Here is a 25,356-nt window from a genome sequence, read left to right as displayed (position 1 = left end):
TTATGTATTTTCATTTCATTCGAATAAAATTTGGCCACAATGCAGGATGCATCTATTCTAGTTAAACAAATCCAACAAGGATCGATGCAAGAGCGTTATGATGCAGCTCAGCAACTGTTTTTGTTGGTCACAAAAAGTTTGGCAAGCAATTATTTCATTTTTTATAAAAACGCTCATATCAAATTGTTTTTCGTTCACATAGAATCAGAACATGAAAAAGTCATTTTAGAAAAGGAGGAACTAGTTGTAGTTTTAAATGTGTTTAAAGAAACGCAGCCAAGTGACCTTTCTGTGTGATTTCATTTTTGATTTTCTTCGCAACTAATTTTTTTATTGTTCAGGAAGCATGCATTGGCATTCTAACATTTCTTTCATTTCGAGCTAAAACAGGGAAATTAGAGCAATCTGCATTTGTAGTCGTTAGTTTACTTTTGAAATATGCGAAAGTATAAACTTTTTTGTTTTCACAAATTTTTTTGAATAAAAATTGCGTAATTTTTGATATATTTACTAGAGCAATTCTACTGATATTTCCTTTTCTTCGTTTTCGTCATTGATAACATTATTTCAGCAATATCCACTATTTGTGGATACTTTTCTGTCAACTCCATACTTTTCGAACTTACCTGATATTTTGACAAATCCATCAATAAGCGTAATGTATAAAAATGGAACTTTAAGTATGTTAATTGCTGTGTGCCAAACAAAAATCGATCCCCAACGATTGAAACCATTGACATCATGTTTGACTGAGCTTTCAACTTCTTCGGAGGCTGACATATCATCAAAGGCTAATGCTTTGCTAAACTATCTCCAAATGAGCAAGGAAGAAATAGATGCAATAAAAAATGATGAAAGCAAACCTTCTTTATCTGAAAAGGGAAATGAAAATGAGACAAGTGAAGAATGGGAAGAGGAAACAGAAACAGAAGAAGAGGAAGAAACTGAAAACGAAAAGGATGAAAACAACAAGAAAGAAGTGAATCAATCAGAAAACGAAAGAGATTCAAGCAAAAATTTCACAGCTGCAGCGGAAAGCTTCGCAGGTGATGCACTTTTATCACCAGCAAAAGAAGATAATGAAGATGACAGAAATAGAGAAAAATCGAGAAGATCTGAAAATGCTTCTGAAGGGAAACAAGGCAGCAGCAATGCAGTTGAAGATGGAAATAATGAATACGCAGAAGGGGAAGAGGAAGAGGAAGAAGAAGAGGAGGAAGAGGAAGAGGAAGAAGAAGATGGAATCCTTAATAAAGATAACAACCAAAGTACCGGAAATGAAAGAACCAGATTTGACGAAGATCTTATTCCATCAAAGACAACAGCTTTCAGCTCATTGAATGAAGAAAACAAAACGAATGCCCAGAGAAACAACTTTGTTGAGGATAATGCGAACGAAGAAGAAGAAATCGAAGAAGAAGAAGTTGAGGAAGAGGAGGAAGAAGAGGAGGAGGAGGAAGAGGAAGAAACAGATGAGAAAGGAGCAGAAGAAAACGGGCAAGAAAATCCAAGAAAAAGTGACAATAACACAGAAGTTGATGAAGCTTATTCACACGATCTTTCACAACAGCCTTATAATAAAGATGGATTGCAGAGTTTGCCAAACGAAGGAGAAAACGGAGATATGTCCGAATCAGAATACGAAGAGGAATACGAAGAAGAAGAAGAAGAAGAAGAAGAAGAGGAAGAGGAAGAGGAAGGCTCCATCGCCATTTCATCAGAGCCAACGTCGCCTCCTTCTCCATTTGCTGGGCTCCCTCCGATTCCTGTCTCTCCGCCCTCACTCACTTTTTCTCCGTACAACAGTCCTCCTTATCCTTCCTCAGACTCCGGCTCTAATCTCCCTTCGCCAACACCTTCCGTCCCATCTGTTCCACCACCTGCATCTTCCTCTGCCTCTTTCTCATCATCGGCTGAGAAGGCAGGATCAGCCACTCCGTCTTCCCTGCCCACTCCTCCTCCGCCAATATCACGCGCTTCCAATTCGCCTCATTCACAATTTTCTCTTCCTTCGAGCCCAGCTGCTTCAGCTGGCACTAAGTCAAACACTTCAAACGGATCGCTGTTCTTCTCTATGCTCTCTCCTCTTATGGGGATAGATCTATCTCCTCCATCGCCTCCCTCTCACTTCTACACTTCATCCGCTTCTGCTTCTGCTTCTGTTTCTGCCACCACTTCTTCTGCTTCTTCTCCACTTCCGCCGCTCCCTCATTCTCCTGCAGACACTTCATCATTTTCTCCCTCTTCCACTTCGCCGTTGCAAAACCGCTCCACCCCACCTCCTCTGCAAAGCGATGCTTTGCCGCTGTTTCTTTCTCGCCTTCAGCTTCCACCACCTCCTGCACTTCATCCAAACAATTCACCAGAAACCTCTTCTTCTTCTTCTAATCATCCAGACAATTCACAACCTTTCTCACAATCAACTTCATCTTCTGGATCTGACTCACTGCCAAGTCGCTCTGATTCTCCTTCCACATCCTCTCTGCCTTCTCAGACACCAATTCACACTCCATCTTCTCCTTCTGAAAGCAACTTCGAGCCTCTTTTGACTCCTCCTGCTGACGACTCTCAGCATTTTAGTGATTCTGAAGCAGATTTTGATGGCAAAATAGCACAAAGACAGCAAATAGATGGGAAAATTCAAGATGGATCAAAAAATACAAGTATGTCTGAAGAGGAAGAGGAGGAGGAAGAAGAAGAGGAAGAAGAGGAAGAAGAGGTTGAAGAAGCATATGAAGATGAAGAAAATGGAGTCGCAGATCCTTCAGTGGATCAAAGCAAAACACAGAACGAATTCACAAACACATCTTCGCAATCAACTCATTCTCAAGGCGCATCCAATCTTTCCTCTTCGATTTCCTCGTCTGGCCGAGCGTATCGCTTCACTTCGCTTCCACTTCAGCATTTTACACCGCCTTTCCAGCCAACCATATCGCCATATGCGCGCAAGCTGGCGGCTGAGCAGTCGCCGCCACGAAGGAGCCATCTTAACAACACAACAACATCTGCAGCTCTTTCTTCTCCTTCATCATCATCATCATCTTCTTCTTCATTGTCATCTACATCCTCTTCACCATTCTCCAGTTCTTTGTTCAGCTCCACCGTCTTCTTCCGCCACGGCAGCCAAAAAGCGACGTTTGAGAACCTTTTCCACGATGCCGAGCGCAAAAAGGAGCAAATCGACGAGCTGAGGAGGAAGAAAGAAGTAGAAGAGCAAAACAGATTGAAGCAAAGTGCAAAACCCGCACTGAATGCGAAAAGCATGAAAATCTCACAGAACTCGCCGAGCATCATTCAGAAGACAAACGACTATCAGAAGAAGCTGCAGCAGGAGATAGAAGCCAAACGAAAAGAGCTGGAAGAGAATGAGAAAAAATTGTATACAAACAAGCCGCAAATAAACCCAGAGTCGAAGAAACTTGACAGAAAACCAGAGAAGATGTATGAGCTGTGGCTGCAGAAGATGAAAGAGGAGAAAGAGAGAGCGAAAGAAGAACAAAAGAAAGAAGAGAAAGAGCGGAAGAAGATGTTTCAGCCGCAGCTGGAGACGAAGAAGACAAAGAAAGCAATCGAAAAGGAGGCAAAAGAAGGGAATTTCTCATCCGAAGAAGCCGGAAAACGACTGTACGAGGCGTGGGTCAGAGCGAACGAGGCGCAGAAGAAAGAGAAAGAGCAGGAAATGAAAAAGCTGGCGGAGCAGGCGAAGCCCAAAGTAGACGAGAAAAGCGAGAAGATGATGAAAGAGAGGCGGAGGGCAGACGGGGCAGGGTCTGAAGGAGGCAGCGGGAAATTCGCAGGGAACAGATTGTATCATCAGTTTCTGACAAAGACAGAGGAGGAGAAAAAAAGGAAGTTGGAGGAAGAAAAAGAGAAATTGAAGAAGAAAGTGCGAAATGCGATGCGGCCAAGAAGACACAAAGTGAATGCTGCTTTGGCAGATGAAGCGAAAACGAGTGATTTGACAAGCGGAAAAGAAGGTTCAGAGGAAAATGCAGAGGAAAATGAAAATGAAAAGGAAAAGGAAAAGGAAAAGGAAAAAGAAAATGAGCTGGAGCAGTCTGCTTCACTTTCAGCATCTTCTTCTTCTTCCTCCGCTTTCTCGGCTTCATCTTCCTCCTCCTCCTCTTCTTCTTCTTCACTTGGAGACACTCTCGCATCAACCAAAGAATCCACACCCAAATCCCCCTTCAAAAGAACGCTGGGCTACCAAAAACAAGACAAGCCCCAGAGCATCGACGAGCTGCTGCAGCAAGCGAAGGCGGAAGAGAAGAAGAGGAAAGAGCGCGAAAGCAACTGGGACCGCATCCCGCCGATGTTCGAGCGCAACCCGCTGGAGACAAAAGCGCTGCTGACGTCGCCGCTTCAGCCTTCTGAGGCGTTCGGGGCGACTTTGTTTGGCGCATCGGCAGTCAGCGCGGAAGAAAGACTGAAGAAGTTCCAGCAGACGGTGAAGAGAAACCAGATGAGGCAGAAGAAGATCGAGCAGCACAGATCGCTCTCTGCTTCTGCATCTGCATCTGCTTCTTCTTCTGGTTCTGCTTCTTCATCTGACTTAGCAGCGACAACAAGCTCATATTCTGATAAAAGCGCTCTTTCGCATGACAAACTTTCTCCAAAGACAGAAAGAAGGCAAAAGAGAGATGCTTCTGCTCTTTCACAGCGAAAAGACAGAAAGCATTTGAAATCACCAACAGAGCGATCATTACGAACTCCACACAGAACAACATCTGCTCCACTTTCAACGCCAACCTCTTCTTTCAGGGCTTCTTCTTCTTCTTCCTCATCTTCATCAGCATTATCTGCTCCTTTGCAATCATCGCTATCATCATCAACATCATCGACTTCTTCCTCTTCTTCTTCTTCATTAAAAATATCAGCATTTCACGAGCGCTTGTATCGCATGGGAGCTGAATTGCAGCGGCAGAACGAGCAAAAAGCACAAATTGCGCAGAGAAAGCTGCAGGAACGTGAAATGCGTGAGTGCACATTTACGCCGACGATTCTCAAGAAGAAAGGGAAAGACGGAGACTCAACGCAAAATGTGATGTTACAGGGCAGTTTGAGCAGTCAGTCAAATTCTGCAGCTCTGTTGAACACTCATCCAACACCGTATCGCCACTGGCTGCTGCAAAAGAGCGAATCTGATAGAAAACAAGAAGAAGCAGCGAAAAGCGAGGAAAAAAGAACAGAAGACGATAAAACTGAGGTTGTAGCTGGGACTGGGACTGGGACTGGAGCAGGGGCTGTGGATGCAGAGACAAAAGAAGAAGGCGGAGAAGCAATTCCAGAGGAGTTAAATCCGATGGAAAGTAACTTTACTTCGCTTCTGGCATCTACACTGAGCATACAGCATCGTCCAGCACAGCGGAAAAAGAAGGCGAAAAAGAAGAAGACAAACGCAGGTGATTCTTCGTCATTGACAGAAAATTTACCTCAGCGGAAAAATCGGATGATGAGTTCACTGCAGTCTTCAGGAATAAGTGCACATCATCAAATTGAAAGCTCATCAACAAAACAGGAATATGCAAATTTATCGAGTGAAGTCCGCGAAGAAAAGGAATTATCGCGATCGTTCTTGAATTCAAAAGCTAGTGATGCAGAGCATGTGGTTAGAGTAAGTGAACAAGACAATCCAGCTTTGAAAATCAATCAGACTCAGCCAGTTGTTCGAAGGCTGAAAAAGGTTTGGAAATAATTTATAATTATGAAAATTTTAATTTTTGTTTTCCGAATCGCTTTTTATTCATTTATATTTAAATTTTTAACTAATATTTTCTTCATTATCCTTCTCAATCAAAGCCATCACAGATGTATCTTCACGTGAGTTAAATGAGTCATTTTCAGGATTTTCCATTGTTGTTCAAAATGATCTTGGAATTGTGAAAAGATTTTCGAAGGTTGCGTGAGATTTTCTCATCTATTTGTCTTATAAAAATTAATGTTTTTGCATTTTTTTCGAAATCTATAAGTTCATATTAAATTGGGTAATTATTCCGTTTTCATCATTAATTTATGTTGGGTCAAAATTAATTTTTCAGTTCTTTCTTTTTTATCGATTAAACTGAATGCCAGTTTTCTTTTATGTTATTTTTTTATCTTCTAATATTCCTTTTGTGACTGCACAAATGCCACAAGAAAAATTCAAAGATGAACGTCATTTTTTACACTCTTCAAAAGAATTCGTGCATGGCTGTAATTTTAAAGCGGATGTTAAAGTCAGAGAATTTTATTTGGAAAAACACTCGTTTTACATTGCGAAAAATATTGTGACGAAGAACGACTTCAATTGTGAAATCCAATCAGAGTTCCATATAATAAATACTTCAATTTACATACACCAACTTGTACTTCAGCAGAAAGAGGGATGTCATTTGATTTCTTCAAAGTCCAACTCTTCGCTTCAAATGTCTTCATGCTTCTTAGATCATTCAAAAGACGAAAAGCGTGGATTGTTTTTTGGGGAATGTGGTTCGCTTCTGTTTTGGAATATTTCGCTTCATTTATCACAGAACGTTAATACAGCACCAAGCCTTGTTGAAGTTCCATCCAAAAGCATGGACCGAATTGATGAAGTTGATGCAGAAGTTCACAATTCAGAATTCTCATCTTTTGTTCAAGGATCAACATCGTTTGTTCAACTGTCACCCTTGACTTCCATCACAATCAGCGAATGCTCCTTTTTTAATGTTTCACAGAAAAAAGTCAATGTGAAATATTGTCAACGCTTTTCTTATTTGAATCCAGATAAGAGATGTGAATTGGATTCTGTGAATTGTATTGCTATTCAGAATCCATATTTGGGATGTATCGTTGACGGAGCTACAAGTACATTCTTCTGTTGCAATTCGTCATTTTTGAGCTGTGAGGCAGTTACAACCAGAACGAATTTCAGCACAGGATTCAAGGAGTTTAATGATACAACTTTTTCGTTTAAAAGTTCAGAAATACTTTATGGTGGAGCAATTTGTTTGACTGGGGATGCATCTCTCACAACTGCAAGATGTTTGTTTGAAAACTGTTCTCTAACAAAATCTGGTTCAAGAGCAGCCTCAGTCAGAAATGAAGGATCAGGAAAGTGGAAGTGCGAAAACACTTCATTTCAAAATTGTTCAGTGCAACATGCTTCTGGAGCATTTGATATTAGGGGAACAGGAGTACTTGAAGTATCTCTTTGCAACTTTTCGCAATGTTTGTCAGATGAATGTGTTGGCGCAGTTGAGATTAACAAGCAAATATCGTGTCTACTCACAGAATGCAATTTTTTATTGAATGAAGCAAAGGGAAGATATACAGGCGCACTAAATTGTTTTTATATTGTGAATGATTTCAAAGTGAGTTCATGCTTGTTCAAATCAAACAGAGCCAATTTGAATGCAGGGGCAATAAGATTTGATGGTGGCCAAGTTAATAGTATCACTGCAACACTATCTGATTGCGTTTTTATAAATAATACCGCTGGAGAAGGAAATGATATTTATGCGGATATAAGTTGGAAGGGGAAATTGAATTTGGTGACTACAAATGTACTTTCAATAAGTACTCAACCAAGAACGAAATTCGCCTGGGCAACTGCAGAGGAGACTTCACATTTTGTTATTGATCCACCAAACAAAAATAATAAGATAATAATTGCAACAAATGGCTACGATTGGGATAATTGTGGGCGAAGTGACTTTGATGAATTCAATTGTCTGACAATGAAAAAAGGAATTGAAAGAGCCAAAATAGAATCGATGAGTTTCGAGATAAAAGAAGGACTGTTTCCTTCAGGCCAAATTGATATTGGATCTTCAAATGTTATTGGAAGCGGATCTGGAACATCGATGACAAGCATAAAGTCAGAGATGAAAAGCGGAGAAGAAGCACTTTTCAGAATAAGTTCTGGAAAACTTCAAGCATCGGAAATGAAGTTTATTCACGATGGTTCGAATGAGTACTGCAGAAGTTCATCGCTGTTTCTGATGAGCGAAAGTTCTGGGATTCTTTTTCTTTCTTCTTGCCAAATAACTTGCGAAACTTCATCTGCAGAACTGTCCTTTTCAAAGCCTCTTATAAGTTCAGAGAATGGCAAAGTGACAATTGATTTGTGCCATATTGAGGGCTGCCAGTCTTTGAATGCATTCATCACAAAGCAATGTGGAGATCTTGTTGTGAATGATACGTGCATCTCAACAATGACTCGGCAGTCTGGGAATGGGGGTGCAATGGAAGTAGAATTGGTAGATGAAGTTGGATTTATCTTAAAGAATGTGTCGTTGAAGCAATGCAAGGTGGGAACAACAAATGAAAAGGGCGGTGGAATCTATTTGGTTATGTGCGAAAATTCAACAAGTAATTATCAATTGGATTCAGTGAATGTGTCAGGGAATGATGCAAAATGGGGGAAAGATATGTTTGTTCAATGTGTTGATTTGAATGGATCAGTGACAGCAAGTCGGATTGTGAATATTAAAAACGATGATGGTGGAGATTTTGATTTCTTTGGGATTGACACCACAGTGTTTCTGGATTCTCCGGTGAATCTGTCCTATTTTTTCTTGCAAAGGCAATCATTAGAAATCGAAATAAGTCAGTCTGGAAAGGATTATCCGGGATGTGGAGATGATGTGTTTCCATGTAATTCGTTCTGGAGAGGATACAAAAACTTGGCAATTGATGCCACAAACGAAAAAAAGGAATTAAGGATTAATGGATCGACTATTATCCAAGACCAGTTTATTTTGTCTTGTTTGATGATACGCTCTAAACAGGATGAAGAAACAGCGAAATTGGAATTTCAGTCCATTGTAGAGACAGGAAGTTCAGATGTGATGCTGTTGAATGAGAATAATTTGGAGTTTGACAGAATCTGCTTCAACATTCCTTCAAGTTTTTCTGTCTCAATATCTTCTCTAATTTCTTCCGCAGACAAGGAAGACTCGAACTTTGTTTTGAAGAACTGCTCATTTGAAAATAAAACTGAGGATGATATCACATTTTCTCTTCTTCTTGTTCTTGGAGGAATTCTTCGAGTCGAACAATGCACAGTGTCTCAAATGACTTTTGGTTCAAGCCCTGCGATAATATCTGATAAAGCACTTGCTGATCTCGGAATGTTTTCTTTTTCTTCAGTGAAACTTACAAATTGCACATTAATCTCAATTGTTTCTGAAGGAACAAACAACAAATGCACAAATGAAAACGAGAAAGTTGCATCTCTTAAACTGAGTTCCTGCACCTTTGAAGGGATTACCTCTTCCAGTTCAAATATGGCTTGTATTCTTTCATCTACAATTGATACTCCAGTTTTAATTGATCAATGCTCATTTTTAACTATTTCATCAAAAGGAAGCAATGAGGGAGGAGCTTTGGGAATATCCCTTCAAGAGAAAGGCGCACTCACAGTTAACAAAACAGAAACAAGAAGATGCGAATGTGAAAGCAATACAATGGGAAGAGGTGGGTTCCTTTTTCTGAATTGTTCAGACAATGCAAACATGGTAAAATTTGAGGATTTGCATTTTATCAATAACATTGCAGCGATTGGTAAAGACATGTTCATTGTTTGCAGCGATCTCACAGAATTAGTCAATTCAACGTCATTCAGCTTTGCCATGGACATTGAACATTCTAAACGAGAAAATTCGCTAATGGGTTTTGATAGGACTCATTTTGTCACTTCTGAAAATCTCTTCATATTCATCACAGGATATTTCAACGAAACAATTCTCGTAGATGGGGAAAGAGGAATAAATAACATCGCATGTGGAAAGCCGGTCTTTCCATGTAATTCGTTGAACTTTGGATTGAACAGAATACAAGGTGAGGGAACAAAAAATATTCTCATATCTGGGGGAAGCTCACTTCTTGAAGAAGTGCTGATGGACAATGTCACTGTTAAATCAGAGCAAGAAAACTCATCATCAAGATTGGTTGTGAATAAGACATTGGCTAATTCTGTTGGAGTTGCAATATCTGCAAGCCTTGTATCATTTTCATCAATCAACTTTTCGTTGCCGCCAATTTTCACCAATTTGCAGAAAGCTCTTATGGAAACATTGGACAGTGAATCGTGCTTGAGCATTTCTGAATGTTCATTCAATCACCAAAGCGAGGGAATATTGTCTTTCATTCTTTTGTCTGTAAAAAATGGAAATTTGAATCTCTCTTCGTGCTTATTTTCAATTCCTCAAATTTCTAAGCCTTTTATTGAATTTCATCGGTCTTCATATTCAGCTAGTGGGACACTGATGATTGAACGTTGTTTATTTGGCGGTGTAACTCAAAGCACCAACAGCGCCTGTATATTGATAACAACAATGGACAATGATGCAAATGCTATGCTATCAAATTCATCATTTACTGCGTGTGCAGCTGATACTAGTGATTGCGGAGGAGCGTTGCATGTGAAGATGGAGGAGGGAGGAAGATTTGAGGTGAATGATACGAAGATATCTACATGCTCTGCAATTACAGGAAAAGGAGGTGGAGTGTTTTTGAATTGTCTTTCAAAGGAAAGCAAGATGATTCCATTCCATTTCAAAAACATAACCTTCTCAAACAACAAAGCTCATGTTGGAAGAGACGTATTTGTGAAGTGCTTTTCAATTACCAAGCAAATAAGCGAAGAGCAATTTGATTTAGACTTTCGTGAGCCTCCTTACTGCAGATTGAATGCAATTTGGGGGATTGACGAAACTCTTCCAATTGAAGATGTGGATCTTATTCCTCTTATTGTTGTGTATCGCAGCGAGCTGATTTTTGTGTGTGGAGTGAATGATGAGGGGAATGATGCGGAGCAATGCGGAAACTCAACGACACCTTGTAAATCCTTGAATTATGGATTGTCTCATATTATTTCCTCAACATTTAGCCACCTATTGATTTATAGAGAATGCGAAATCTTAAAAGGTTGTACCGCGAATAGAGTTTCAATAAAGAGTCTGAATCCAGTAACATATGCTGTTGTTCATCTGAGAACGGAAATTTCAGAATCACAAATATTAGAGTGTCTTTTGGAAAGTGTTGAGACTGTGAAATTTGAATATATTTCTTTTTTGTTTCAAAATGGTTTTATTTCAACACTCGAAAGTATATTTACACAAACGAACGGCTCATTGGTTGTTTCGTCTTGTTTATTCTCCAGCGCTGATCAGAACATGTGCATCAATCAATCATTGTTTACAATTGTATCTGGATCTTTTGATATGAGCAGAACAAGCGTGAAACACATGATCACTTCAAGGCCGTTGTTTGAGCTGAGGAGTTCTTGTATTGGTCAGCTGCAAGCCGTTGAGTTTGGCGAATTGACATTAGGAAGCTCACTGATTGATGCTTGTGAGGGCTCAAATCTCATCATTAAAGAAATAAACACTTCAGATATCACAATTGAAAATAGTTCTCTGATTTCTGTGGAAGAACGAACCATTTCGAAAATGAACGAGGAGAATCTTGAGAGTTCTTTCTTGATAATTCACTCGAATGTCTCCGGAATCAGACGAATAACTCCAAGTGCATGCTCATTATCATCCTCTTCTTTTTCCGTTTTTTATCAAATTTCGAACTGTTCGTTTGCAAATCAGACATCTACTTCCTCAAATGCACAGATTCTTGAATTATCCAATAATGTTTCCATTGAATCATCGATTTTTGAAGGATGCCAAAATGATACAACTTTTATTGGAAATTCAGCAATTGAAGATGTGTGCCATTGGAATGGGTCAATAATTTGTCTCACAAGCTGCACCAGTTACATGAAAGATACAACAGTTGCAAACTCATCAAAAGGAGGAATTTCTGTTTCAAAGGGCAGATTGACAATAGAAATGGGGATGTTTGAGGGAAATAATCCATCGATTGAACGATATCCTTCAGCAAGAAGAAATATAATATGTGATGAAGGGGGAATTGTGGATGTGATGAGCTTTAAAGGAGGAGATGGCTTGCTGCCGAACTCATCGATGTGGATTTTGAATGAGGGTTGCGAAATGGAAGGAATTGCTTTGGAAAGAACGTCTGTGCTGTTTATTCCTCATTTGGAGAGAGTTGAACAAGAAGAAGCAGGAGCAGAAATAAAACTGAAGTTCATAGGAAATTTGCTGATGCCCTGTTGCTTGCAGTTCCAACTGACAACAACACTGAATGAAGAGAAATCGTTGCATACTGACAAGTTCGAAGATAGTGAATATGTGAACGAATCTGAAGTTGTTACAAACATCCAATCATCTTTGGTCAAAGATGCTCCAAGTGAAGCCGAGGTGAGCGTATGTGTCTTGTTTGGTGACGAAAAGCGACCTTTGTCAACGCAATCATTCATACTGAAGAACAAAAGCGAGCCTCAGACAAACGCAAATGGAAAGCTGTCCAAAGAAGGAAGCGGAACTGTTTCATCGTGGGCTTTGATTGTCATTTTCATTTTCGTTATGTTGTTTTTGATTGTTCTGATTGTATCAATTATATTCATTGTTCGGTGGAGGAGACAAAAGGAAAGAACAGAAGAACTTGAGGAGATTGTGAACGACACAGTCAAAAAGGATCCGAAGCTGATTGAAATGGTGACAATGGAGATGTCTCCCGAGGCGCAGTGGAGGAGAGCAGAAAGGGAGGCAGAGAAGAAGAATGAAGAAAGGATCAAGAAGAGGGTCTATGATTCGAATATGGAACATTCGGAGTCATCGGAGCATCTTCTTTCTGAGAGTGGTTCCACTGAATATATATTGGGCAGAGATTCAGATAAGATCCCTGATTGGGTGTTGGAGAAGGTTGATGAGAAGGAAGAAGATGATGCTTCAAGAAAGAGATCGCCTTCACCTTCCATTTCATCCACTTCAACAACTGATTCGGATTCAACATTTGTTCGATCGGAGAGTCTGTGTCCAACCACCTCATCCATGTCGAATCTGGTGGATGCAATGGCCTGCTCATCCCCCCATGAAAAACTAATTGTGGATTTGAGGGATTCACTGTTCATGCTGCTTCATGGAAAAAATGAGAAGAAGGAGATGGCGATAGGCACATTAACTGAGAGAGAGCACACAGCTGCCCAAATCCTCTTTTGGGTGGCGAATGGAGCGCTTCACTCCTTTGATGAAATGGAAAATCCTCTTTCTTCTCTTTCCAATTTGAGTCCGCACATTGTACTGTTCTCCGAACACATGGTTATTTGTATTGCAATGCATTCTGACTGCTCATCAGACTCAGACTCATCATCAATCTCTTCATTAACAATTGTTTCTTCCTCCTCCAATATTTCGGCGATGAGCGAGAGATTCACAGATTCTCCACCACCCTCTTCTGCGTTCGAGGATGAGGACTACAACTTGAAGGAGAGCTTAAGATGGAAAGCTCCGGAGCTGATGATCAATAAGACGATGATGTCGACAAATAGTTCGGTTGCATTCTCGATTGGAATGATGCTGTGGGAGTGCTTGAGCATGGAAATTCCGTTTGGCGAATACGAAGCAGAGATTGCAGGAAAGAAGATTACAAACGGAGAAAGGCCAAGCATTTGCACAATGGTTAAATCCCGCTTTTATAAGTTGATTAAACAGTGCTTTGCACAATTGCCCAATGACAGGCCTTCGTTGGCTTGCGTTAAAAGGGAATTTTTCAATAGTTTTCCAGCCGATGCGGTTATTCTCACAATCTCAGATGCAATTGACTTAGAGAACGAAAGCAGCAGTGGAAAAGATTCGAAGGGAGAAAGTGAAGTTGCTTTAAGCAACGAGATTGTGAATATTGAGCTTATAAACGAAAAATGTTCGATACAAAAGTGAATATTATTATAATTGCTATTTGTTAGTTTTTACAAGCTTTTTGTTTCTAATTCTTTATAATTTTTTTAGAAAATTGGTTTTTCAGTTTATTATGTAATTCCAAATTCTTTATATATTCATGCGTTGTATATATTAGCTAATCATTCTTATTTTTTAAGTTTGAAAATTTCTGTTCACAAAACGATTCAGACGCTCCAAAGGATGCGTTATTTTTTTCTTTTTGTTTCACAGTCAAGCAACTTTTTTGAATCGTCTTCAATTGCTAGATTTTTATTGTTTTTATGCCAAACTATTTTCTAATAGAATGTACATACAACGATTAGGTGAGCCAGTTTCTCAAATTTTTAAGGCAAAAGAACTTTTTCTTTTACCAAAAACAATATGAACCAGCGCCAAAACATAAAACACACAAATAATAGAAATAGTGAAGTGGATTTAATTTTCAACATGTTATTCTCTTTTAGCTCAATTACTTCTGAGAGAATTGAAAGAGCCTTCAAACGTAACTTTATCATTTATTAGTTGGATTCAGAAGTATCAAGAATTTTTCAACTTTAGCACTTCGCATTTTTCTCCCCTTAAACACTTTTGAAATTGCCGCTTAATCATTTTGCCAATAGCTGTGACGATTCATCAGGCATATCTTCTTTTGCGATAGGATATTCTTGCGAATGCTCATAGGTTGTATTAATCCTTCCATTTGCAACATGCCTTGAACGTTGCTTTGCATATAGTTTTCCGCTTGACGCTCTGCACACCAAAAAGATGACTATAATCAATCCCACAATGGCCAGAAACAGCAGTCCAGCAGCCGAGCAAAGCAGAGCAGTCCACGTTCGAGTTTTGCGTTCCTCATTCTCTTCTTCAGCTGCCATTCTCTTAATTTTTTCGTCTGAAAGATAAATTTGTTCTGTTGAATGACATTTGTTAACAAGCCAATCTTCGAATGCAAATTGTGATGGAAAAACTGATTTTACAGAATCTCTAAATTCCTAAAAATAAAAAAAGTACATTGAAATTAAAATGTGTCAAATATACAAATAAAAAAAACGAAAAAGACATCAATTGCAAATAAGTTAATTTAAATAATAATAATAATAATATCAATCATTTTCGCAAACTGTGAAGGAGCAGTCCATCGAAGAGCACTGCACAGGCTTAACCTGGTTCCAAATATCAGTCGTTCCTCTTTTGGTTTCATCCGGTTGGTAATAAAACTTCCAATAGTACGAAGATAGTGGAGCAGGTTCGGAATCAGCTGAATAAGCGTCATCTTTTTTATGCAATTCTACGATCAGAACAGCAGAATAATAAGGAAGTACACTATCATCCAGCCCAAGCACTCCAAGCAAGCATTTCAGTGTCGAGTCGTGAGCCGAATACTCACGAAACAGTTTTCCAGATTTGGGGGAACTGGCGAGATTTGGAGATGCTGAATCGAATGAAAGCATCTGTCTTTGATCCTCATGTGAATGCTGCTTTTGAATCTGCATGTCTGCCATAGGATTGGTGGAGAACATCTGTTTATTTTTTTCAAGAAAAGATGTATTTGTAAATAAAATAACGTTGCAAAACGACAAACAGAACACAATTGCAAAAACACAAAAATGAAGATAATCAATATAAAAATTTTCTATTATGATGTTGTGCACACTTCTTCAAGTAACATGCCAGCCGAAGCAATCTTCCAGTCTGTATCGTCAGTTAGATAAAAATGTTTGTATGCTTCTTTCTGGAATGGAAGAAGTGCATTGCGCAATTCAACTAATCGCTTATTAATGTGATCGGGGCTATAAAGCAAATGAAATTATAATCAAATATTTATGTTTTAAGAAATGGAATCAATCAGAAAATTCATATTTATTGATTCAAATGCCAAAAAATTTATATTAAGCAAATTCATAAGTTTCTTTATAAAAAAATGTGGCATTCACAAACTTATATAATGATTCAACATATATTGCGTCTAACACTTTTTCATAATTTCTTAGATCCAATGTCGTATTCATAAGCTTGGAAACCTCATCAATTTCTTTCTTATACTTATTCATCAACTCTTCTGCCTCTTTTGTTTTTAAAAACTCTTCGAACCTTTCCTTCGAGTAAGGACTTTACGCATTCAAAAATGAGCAAATTCATATTCAAAATACCAATCAAATTATCAATCAATTTCTTGAAATAACATTTTGTCGAAATCATACCAAGCTTCATATCCACGAACCAAATATTCAGAATTAACATCTGTAGTTGATATTGGAACAACATTAAAATCTTTAGGGAGATCTGTTTGGAATTCATTGCTTATGTTACTTCCTCCATTCGCTTTTGAATTTGGAAAGAGTCCCATCAAAAGCGATTCAGCAGACATAAGTGTCCGATCCCTATTTGTGGACCTGATATATACATCATTGTAATCATAATTTTCTTTCAAAAAATGTTGTTTGTCAACATATTCTTGCTTCAACAAAGTCCCCAGTTCAAACAGCTGCTTCATCCCAGTAGGAGTCAGCTGACCTGTCAATGGCCACTGTTTGAAATCCTACAGAAAAAATTTGGCAATTATCAATCACACAATCGTTGCGATTATACAATATAAAAATTGCCAAAAATGTTGTCAAACTGGAAAATTTTCAAGAGGAGAACGATCACCTTAAAAAAAGTTAAAAAGCGTGGATGCCGAATAAAAACGATTAAAAATAAAATTTCTCAAACCATGTCTATGAATGACTTGTACTGAAACTAGCTTTGCTGAAATAAACGGAAGAAAGCATAAAATTAAAAAACTCATAACATTTTATTGTGGAGAGATCAGTGATTTTCATCAAATATGTAAAATGGTTTAATTTTAAAACGAAAAATTCAATGTCGTTTATCTCATTGTATGACATACAACAGTCACAGCCCAGTATATTTTTTATTTTCTTTTAACATTTACAGTATTTTAAACTTGATATTTTGATTTTTAAGATGCTCTCCCGTTACCACTTCTTGTTCCTTGGATGAAATCTGTTTTGGACATTTTGAAAGCTGAGCATGCTTCTGGGAGGTCGTTTCAAGCTTTGCATCCAAAAAACATCTTGGTTTCATCAACGGGACAAGTTAAGCTTGTGAATACGGGTTGCACTTGCTCTCATTACTTTGCTCCTGAAGTTTTGTTTAAACTGGAGGATGGAAGAACAACTGGAATATTCACCCCGGAGAGTGATATGTGGGCGTTCGGGTGCATATTCTTTGAGATTGCATTAGGATATCCACCGCTCTCTGGAGATAATTACGACAATCTTCTCTTTTCTATATTTTATAGATACGGAAATCCAACAAGGCGCGAACTGTTTTATCTTAGTGATTTTAGGTATAACACCTTAAAGTTTCATGCTGCACCAAATGCGCCGGCCACACAATCTATCTTTTTAAGAGGAGATATTTCTCAAAGTTGGAGCGATACAAAAGATTTATTCGCTGGGATGCAGCCTCAAATGATCCCACTTTTCTCAGATGTTTTGCGTGCAACAATTCACTATGATCCTAGATCGCGATGCACATCGCAACAATGCCTTGAATACCCTCTTTTTCAACCATCTATTTGGGAACAATTCGGACCAACAAAGCCAATCGTTTTACCATTTAAACAAGCAGACAACAAGTTTCCACGTCCAGCAACCCCCTTAACTCGCCGAACAGTAGCTGCTTCACCTTCTTCACCCTCATTTTCAAATACTTCAGCTTCAACAAATTCTGCGGCTCGACGCCAAATGTCACCTGTGCGTGTAACAACAACTACCACTCACACCAAAAAACTGGGTTCTACGCCTATCCTTGGACCCACCACGACAGTAACAACATCAATTGCACCTTCGCCGTTGCTTTTGCAAGGCACTCCAACAGACGGAATGGACAGAGGTGCTTTATCATCTCCAATGCTTCAGCATACAATCGGCTCGACAACAAGAGCAAATCCAGCAACGTCAACATTGCCTTACGCTGCGACCACTTCTTCCAACGCTTCCTCTTTCCCTTTCTCTTCGCGTGTTGCGCAACAGGGTGGTTCATCGTTGCTCTCTTCGGTGGATACTGACGGAAAGGTGGCGCTTCTAACTGACCTTTCGCAAATCTCACAGCCTGTCCAGGCCATCCACAGAAGGCACCGCCACCGCACGCACCACAAGGAAAAACCCGACGAAGAAGACGAAATCGAAGAGACGATCCACTTTGCAGACACTCAGCCAGACGAAATGGAGGCAGAGATGTCATTCGCTGGGGATAGGAGATCTGATACAAGAGCAGATAACACCACTCCACTGTGGCGCACAATGCCGAATAAAACCAAAGAGACCTTCCGTTCTCCCGCTCGCACAATACGCACAACACCCAAAATGACTGACATGCAGTCACCGAAGCCGTATCAGTCAAATGAGACGTTTCCGGCATCTCCAAAGTCTTCTTCTGTAATGGGAGCATCTCCTTATCGATCGACTTCACAGACTCCTTCTCGTTTCTTGTCTCAGACACATCCTCAGCCTTCTGGCTATACTGCTGTTTCGACTTCCTCTCCTTCGCGTGCTTCTCCTTCTCCTTCTCCTTCTTCAACTGTTCAAGGCTACACCCAATTCCCCACCTCCCCATTTCAAACCACTTTTCCTGAGTCTCAGCGCTCTCGTCGAAGCTCACTTCCTTTAAAGCCTCCGCTTTCTCCGCGTCTGCATTCACCTGAGCGGCAGAACTCACCGCCACAGAAGCATCCATCCTCACCAGTCTTTGCTCGGATCGGCTCTCCTTCTCTCATTCGCCCACAGCGCAGTGACATTCATTCAGAGAATTTCTCATCGTCTCCTGTGCAATTCAGTTCGACTTCATCATCATCTTCTTCTTCTTCTTCTCGTCCTTCATATCCCACTAATTTCAATCAGAATGCAATGCAAGCTTCTCAGCAGCTTTCGTTCCGCCGTCCAAGCGATGAAGAAGAGATGGATGATCTTTTCCCTTCTGCTCGTCCACGCGAAATAAACGCAGACAATGAAAGAGACAACCAACAAGCCAGCACATACAAATTTGCTCCTTCTGCTTCTGCCTCTGCTTCTGCTTTTCCTTCTTCAAATGCTTCGATTCCATCTCCCTTGGCTTTGTCGGAAGAGTCCGCAGATGCTTCTCCGCACCCGCCGCATCTCTCTTCTCCACTAACCCCAACAGCTTCTTCCCACTTCGCATTTCCTTCTTCCTCTTCTGCTTCTTCCTTTTCTGTTCGTTCACCTGCGTTTGCTTCAAACCCCTTGTCTTCAACGTTACCTTCCACAACTTCCAGCCAAATGCGTTCATTAAACCAGACCAATCGCTCAAATGGCCGTTTTTCGAATCCGCCTTCTTTTCCATCGTCTTCTTCAAACTCTTTCCCTGCTTCTGGCACCAGAACGACTGCCACACCTCTGTCACACCCAAAATCACCATCTTCGGGTCTGCCATCTGTTGGTCGTAGAAATCCAGCTGAATTGTCAAGCAGAAACAGCATGGCATTTCCTTCTTCTTCTTCTTCTTCTTCAACACGTTTGCCATCTGAACGGAGCATTCCTCCACTGCGAATAAATCAGCAACAGCAGCAGCAACAACAACAGAAGCCCATCAACCAGCCAGGCGCTTCAAATGGACTTCCTTCATCGTTCTCGTCTTCTCCTTCTGCTGCTCCTTCAGTCAGTCCTCTTTCTCTGACTTCATCTGCAAACCCATCACGTCGGGTGAGGCATTACATGGAGAGCGACAACGAAGGGAATGTGTGTGAAGTGAAAGAAGAAGCAGAAACTGAACGGGGAGACGGGTTTGTGAGAAGGAAGATGAGGCAAGTCACAACAAAACACTCGCCAAGACAGAGGAACGTGGGATTACAACAAGATGCTGGATTGGATGGATATCAGAGCAGAAGAGATGGGACTCCAATGAAAAGCGGAAGAGAAGGTGGAGATGGAGCTAGAGCTGGTGATGGAGATGTGGAAGAAATAGAAGAGGTGGAGGTGATTGACGAAGTGATTCAGGATGTGAGCGATGTTGGCAGCAGAAACAGAGGAAACAGCTATTCTTATCAGGCACTTTCTGCTTCAGCAGCAGGCCATCCATCTTCTTCTGCCTCAATTTCGTCGATTTTCCCTTCTTCCTCCGATCAAAGCACATTCCCACTCTCTCCTTCTGGCAACTCATCTTCATCCGCTTCTTCTTCTTCTTCCTCTTCCTCTTCCTCTTCTTCGTTCCTCTCTGCTTCAATGCTTTCAGCGCTTCAGTCTTCGAATATTTCCTCTTCCATTGCGCCAACCACTTCTTCAGCTTCGTCAAATCTGCATTCTTCTGTTGCTCCTCCTCCTTCTTCTGTCCCACCACCATCTGCACCACTCAAACCTTTGCAAACACGCTTTCAGATACAATATCCTTCTTCTTCCTCTTCCTCCTCCTCCTCTTCCTCTTCTTTTTCCTCTTCTTCCAATTCGTCTCCTTCTCCTGCTTCCAATTCATTTGCTTCGCCTTCTAAATCGGCAAACACATTCACATCAACCAGAAATCGTGTGATTTCGCCGTCTTCTTCTCTCTTTGCCACCAAAAAGAATTCTCCTCCGCTTCCCAATCGCTCTTTTTCTCCTCCAAAAAGCCCGCCACACGAAGCACCTTCTCTTCTTCAGCCAGTTTCTCTTGTGCCGACGCATCTTAGGAAAGAATGAATAACGTGATTGTTTTGAAACGTCAATTCTCTGATTCTTTTTATTTTTTTATTTATTTAATTTTCCTTTTTTTTTATAAATTTGGTTATTTGAAAGATTCATCTTTTTCAATTTTTATAAGGTTTTTCTTTTTAATGAAAAACGGATTATGTTTGTTGTACAAAAAATTCTATTTTTGTGTAATAATAAGTTTTCCCGTTTTTTGATATGTGAAACATTTAATGTTAATATTTGTTTTTTTTTCGCTTTTTTCATCTTTCTTCAAGAAACAATCTGTATTTACAAATCAAATACTTATGTTTGAAATGCATTGACTTTCATTGATGATGAATATTTAAAAGTTAAATTATTAGAAATAAATTTTTTAAAGAATCATTACAGCTTGTTGAATTTCATTTGTTTGAACTTTAAAAGTTATTTAACTTCAAACAATAAATATTAAACAAATTGTTGAGCGCAGAAACAATTAGCAAATAAAAAGTTAAAAAAAATACAATAATGAAAAAAAAATTCGAAATAAATTTGTAAATAAACAAAACAAAGCGAAAACTTGACAGTATTATTCTCAAAATCACCAGGTATAAAATAGAGTCTGTAATTTTTATAAAATAATTTATGATTCCAACTGCTATGTCCCTCAGGCATAAAAAAACATAATATTAATAGCAAAAAGGACAAAATATGAAAACATCTTTACGCCCCTCACCGGAATCATAAGAGCTCAAAATTAAAAGTTAAAAAGGCATTTGCCTTGCGCTAAATTCAACGAAAATAGCTTTTAAAAAAAATCCTCTATAATAATTATTATGCTTTTAAACATTCAGGGGTTGCTCCTCTGGAAGGAAATGCTTTTGGGACTTTCTCTTCTTAACAACAACCACCAATAAAACAGCAGCTCCAACAATAGCTAACGCACCGCACACACACCCAACTGTGATAGCTCCAATCACGCCAAAGTTTGATTTCTTTCCTTGGCTTGGTATATTTCCTGCATTTTCCTTTGTATTTTGAACTGCCCCAAATGTGCCATCAAAAGTCGAATTCAATGGAGGAATCTTTGGTGTTTTAACGCAAGCATTGTTAGCATTCAGATAATATCCATCTTCACATCTTCTAAATACGCATTTGTGATAATCAAATGCACCATTAACACAAGGACTTCCATAAATCATATGCTGTCCAGATGGAGCAGAGCAGTTATCGTTTTGCGTAACTTGAAAGGCAAAGCATTTTTCCAACATATATCGAACAGCTTGCGCAGTTGATAAATATCCTTCCTCAGTAAATTGAGTCTCAACCTTTGGATACAAAGGATACACTTCATCTGGTTGGATAATCTTGTATTCAAGCTCTTCATCAGGTGTTTTCCAATCAAATGAATATCCAGTGTTCATAACAAATGAAAGGGAAGTGCCCTTTCGAGGGAACTTTTTAATGCCAGGAATGTTTGAGCCTTCAAATGAGTCCGAACTGATAACGTTTCCTGCGGCAAAAGAGGCAACATCATAAGGTATTGTCTGTTGATTTAATGCTCCTCCTAGCCCAATAACTTTAGCTTGCTGTGTTTCCTTCACATGTTTCAAGAATTGTGAGCACGTTGATCCACATTCACCGTCTGTGACGAACAAAAGGTCATTTGCGTCAAACATTTGCTTATCCCTGTATTCTTCTGGAATCAGAGGAGTAAAAAGAATATCGAAGTATCTGTCCGCGTTCATCGCGAATGGTTGCGTCCAGTTCTGTTCGCGCTGTCCAGTTGATGTATTTCTTCTAATTTTCCGCGCTGGAAGTTTGAGCAAATCATAAATTGTATCCAATGTTGTGTAATTAGTAATCAAAATAATTGGAGCTGAAGCTTCCATGGCTTTGAACATTTCATTGTTAGCAGGCCCTTCTACAAACGAATATTTCGGGGTAATAGGAAACATATTCGGGAACAATAAATGGTAAAGCTGTGTTCCAAGGAAAACAATACCACCTCCGTTACCTCGTACATCAATGATCATTTTGTATCCTGCTTTTTTGGATTTAACTAAAACATCAACAGATGCGGTAATCCAAGTTACAAAATCGCTATCTGACATTGGTGAAAAAGATGCAATGTGCATTACGCCAAGTTTCCATTCATGGATAAGACCCGTCCGAATATGTTCGTTTGAAACGAAAACTTCTAAATGAGGAAGTGAATCTTCATTGTTGCGTTTTCCAATAGCCTTTCTTGCACTTTCAAGCAAATCTCTTGCATCATCTGCTTCGCTTCGGATTTTTCCAACTTTTTTCAGATGATGAATTTGCTTCAAAACATCCTTCTCAAGTTCGAAAGATATTCTTCTTTGTGCCGCAATCATTTGCCTAAAATCATTATCATGTTTCAATTTTCCATACAGCATCGTAAATGCAGCATCATCAGCATGTTCTTTCATAATTTGATCGAAATCCTCTTCTGGATCCTTTTCGTCGAGAGAAAATAAATCTTTATTTATTTCGATTGTGGAATCTCTTGAAGGACATATTTTGTTAAAGAAATCTGTAACATTATTTGTATTTGTCAGAGGTAATGCATAGAATGGAATTCTCACGGTTAATTGTCTTGATCCATTCATTACACGAAGAGAAATTGGTTCCGGAGGCGGGCTCAATGAAGGAGATCTTACTGTAAATTGGTTGTCTAACGCATAGTTTAACTTGGCTGCAGGAGTTCGAGAAAGTGAAACATGTTCGCGACTCCATCTAGCAATTGTATTAGCAGGAGTTTCTGTTGAATTTGCGCTAATATCAGGAAGGACCATTGTTGTGACTGTACTTCCAAGAATATTTGCTCCGCCTCCTCTGATAAAAGTTTCCGTTGCGCCATAAACAATCGATTTCTTCACAACAACATTAACATTGTTAGGATTCGACGGATTGGGAACCTGAAGTTCGAAGTTATATGGAAACACATAAGCAAATGCATTAGAGCATGGATAATGATACGCAGTGTGGGCGTCATTCAACTTTGTAACAGCATTGGCAATTGATTGGTGGAATTCAAATCCGTCGTTGAACTTTGTTCCTTTTATTTCATTAATAGCTTTGACAATGTCAAATTTGTCTTTTTTGAAGGGATCAGGAATATCGGCTGTTGTATCTCTGTAGGCATATTGATTCAAAAATGACTCTAAAACTTCAATTGTTTGGTTTGCTTCTTTTTGATTGTTTTTGTACTATTGCAAATTAAAAATATAAATAGAAGCAATTCAAAAAAACAAATCATGTTTCTAATTAAGAAAACAGACCGGAAGATGACGTAAACAATTAACTGCACTTTCAACAGTAACTAATGAATATTCTTGGAACCTACAATCTTCAGCAAATATCTGTGATACAAAAAGAAAGAAAATTGAGAGCATTTCAATAAAAGAAGATTTTGTGAATCAAAACAAATTGATCAAAAGAACAACCCTTTATATGAAAAATTTATCGATCATATAAAAAATTATTATTTTCATTGTTATTCTGAAATGAAAAAGAATAATTATTTATCAACTGAAAATAAAAAACCAACACCTTCTTGTGAAGGAAAAAAACTTTGAAGACTGAGATCATCAAAAATTTTATATTGAACTTTTATTTATTGGAAAAAGATGTTTTTTTTCGAAAATATTGCGAAAATATAAAATTAACAATATTCACTATATATCTATATATATATATATATATATTCATTATATTTTTTTCAAAGATCATTTTTCTATTAAAAAATTTTTTTTCAATTTTTTCCTTTGTTTCACAATATAATTTGCGATTATCAATGAAGTTTTCTTCACAACAATTTCGATTACAGGGATTTATTTCCGATATCCAGAGTGTAAAAAATTCATTTTATCAAACCTGGAAAAAGAAATATCAGGTTTTCACAATTGTTTGCGAGGATGTCCGTTTTCCAAAAAAAGATTGGAACTTTCTTTACATCAAAACGAAATGAGAATCACAAACAACAAATTGTGCAAAAAATACAGGACATCGCAAAAAATATCGGACAAGATCGATTTCACAAAAACTACAAGAGGAATGATTCTGACAATTTTCCTCAAAACACATCTCATTAATGCAAATTCATTTTATTCACAACATTTTCAAAATAGCCTCATTTGTGCGCAAAAAAAATAATTTTTGAAATAACGGAGTAAATCAAAATCATTTTTCTCCGAGATTTTTAGTAATAATTTTTTATTTGAAGCACAAATGAAGCAATTTTGAAAGTTTTGTTTTTTAAATAAATTTGCATTAATGAGATGTGTTTTGAGGAAAATTTGCAGAATTATTCTACTTGCAGTTTTTGTGAAATCGATCTTGTCCGATATTTTTTGCGATGTTCGGTATTTTGGCAAGTTCCAAGAATATGGACCATCGATAAAAAATATTTTATATATTTATAACGAAATAAAATGGAATATTAATTTATTTAAAATTAGTTATTTTTGTCGAAAAAGTGTTTTTGACTATTTTCCATTTTCTTTTGATCTATCCCATAACATTTTCTTGTTAATAACAGGTTTGTAATTTTTGTTTATTTTTCGAAAAAAACTTTCTTCACACTTTAATGTGCTTTGGATTAAACAAGAATCTATATTGCTTTTTATGACTTAAATCATAGAACGAAGAATCAGCTTTGCTTACAAACAGCGTTGTTCATTTTTATCTGGCGTCTAGTTATGATTACGGAGAAGGAAGGAAGAATGCACAATTTCTTTTGAAGCGAAGGAGGATGACATAGCTTAAAAGATGGAGAACTTTTCGTAAAATGGAGCAGTTGAGCTATTTTGAAATAATGTTGCGATTTCACAGTTTCTCTAAAACAAAAAAATATTTCTGGGTATGCTTGAATTTATTAGTAAAGAATGATAATTTAAATAAATGCTTCTTTT

At 38.5% G+C, this 25,356-nt stretch overlaps 5 protein-coding genes across 5 annotated transcripts; 3 read left to right on the top strand and 2 right to left on the bottom strand.

Annotated features, from left to right (window-relative positions):
- Window positions 1-682: 682 nt before the first annotated feature.
- Window positions 683-5,695, top strand: MONOS_63 (uncharacterized protein; the record flags this gene model as incomplete). Its single annotated transcript, XM_067876522.1, has 1 exon — window positions 683-5,695. One exon carries the CDS (start codon window positions 683-685, stop codon window positions 5,693-5,695), a length of 5,013 nt encoding a protein of 1,670 aa, XP_067733508.1.
- Window positions 5,696-7,697: 2,002 nt separating this feature from the next.
- On the top strand, window positions 7,698-13,754 carry MONOS_62 (uncharacterized protein; the record flags this gene model as incomplete). Its single annotated transcript, XM_067876413.1, has 1 exon — window positions 7,698-13,754. The coding sequence occupies one exon, from the start codon at window positions 7,698-7,700 to the stop codon at window positions 13,752-13,754; it is 6,057 nt and encodes a 2,018-aa protein (XP_067733507.1).
- Window positions 13,755-14,081: 327 nt separating this feature from the next.
- Window positions 14,082-16,542, bottom strand: MONOS_61 (putative acid phosphatase; the record flags this gene model as incomplete). Its single annotated transcript, XM_067876305.1, has 8 exons — window positions 14,082-14,746; window positions 14,876-15,274; window positions 15,409-15,544; window positions 15,693-15,863; window positions 15,956-16,293; window positions 16,375-16,403; window positions 16,467-16,502; window positions 16,539-16,542. The coding sequence occupies 8 exons, from the start codon at window positions 16,540-16,542 to the stop codon at window positions 14,360-14,362; spliced, it is 1,500 nt and encodes a 499-aa protein (XP_067733506.1). The 3' UTR covers window positions 14,082-14,359.
- A 74-nt stretch (window positions 16,543-16,616) lies between these two features.
- MONOS_60 (putative Protein kinase domain) lies at window positions 16,617-20,809 on the top strand (the record flags this gene model as incomplete). Its single annotated transcript, XM_067876197.1, has 2 exons — window positions 16,617-16,659; window positions 16,722-20,809. 2 exons carry the CDS (start codon window positions 16,617-16,619, stop codon window positions 20,447-20,449), a joined length of 3,771 nt encoding a protein of 1,256 aa, XP_067733505.1. The 3' UTR covers window positions 20,450-20,809.
- Window positions 20,809-23,885, bottom strand: MONOS_59 (putative Peptidase family S41 protein). Its single transcript, XM_067876087.1, has 2 exons — window positions 23,725-23,885; window positions 20,809-23,652 (listed from the first exon to the last, which is right to left on the bottom strand). The coding sequence occupies exons 1-2, from the start codon at window positions 23,836-23,838 to the stop codon at window positions 21,262-21,264; spliced, it is 2,505 nt and encodes an 834-aa protein (XP_067733504.1). The 5' UTR covers window positions 23,839-23,885; the 3' UTR covers window positions 20,809-21,261.
- Window positions 23,886-25,356: the final 1,471 nt, after the last annotated feature.

This window comes from Monocercomonoides exilis, assembly GCF_001643675.1.
Source record: "Monocercomonoides exilis strain PA203 chromosome Unknown scaffold7-2047599, whole genome shotgun sequence".
Taxonomy (NCBI): domain Eukaryota; phylum Preaxostyla; order Oxymonadida; family Polymastigidae; genus Monocercomonoides; species Monocercomonoides exilis.
This window is presented reverse-complemented; position numbering and strand designations above follow the sequence as displayed.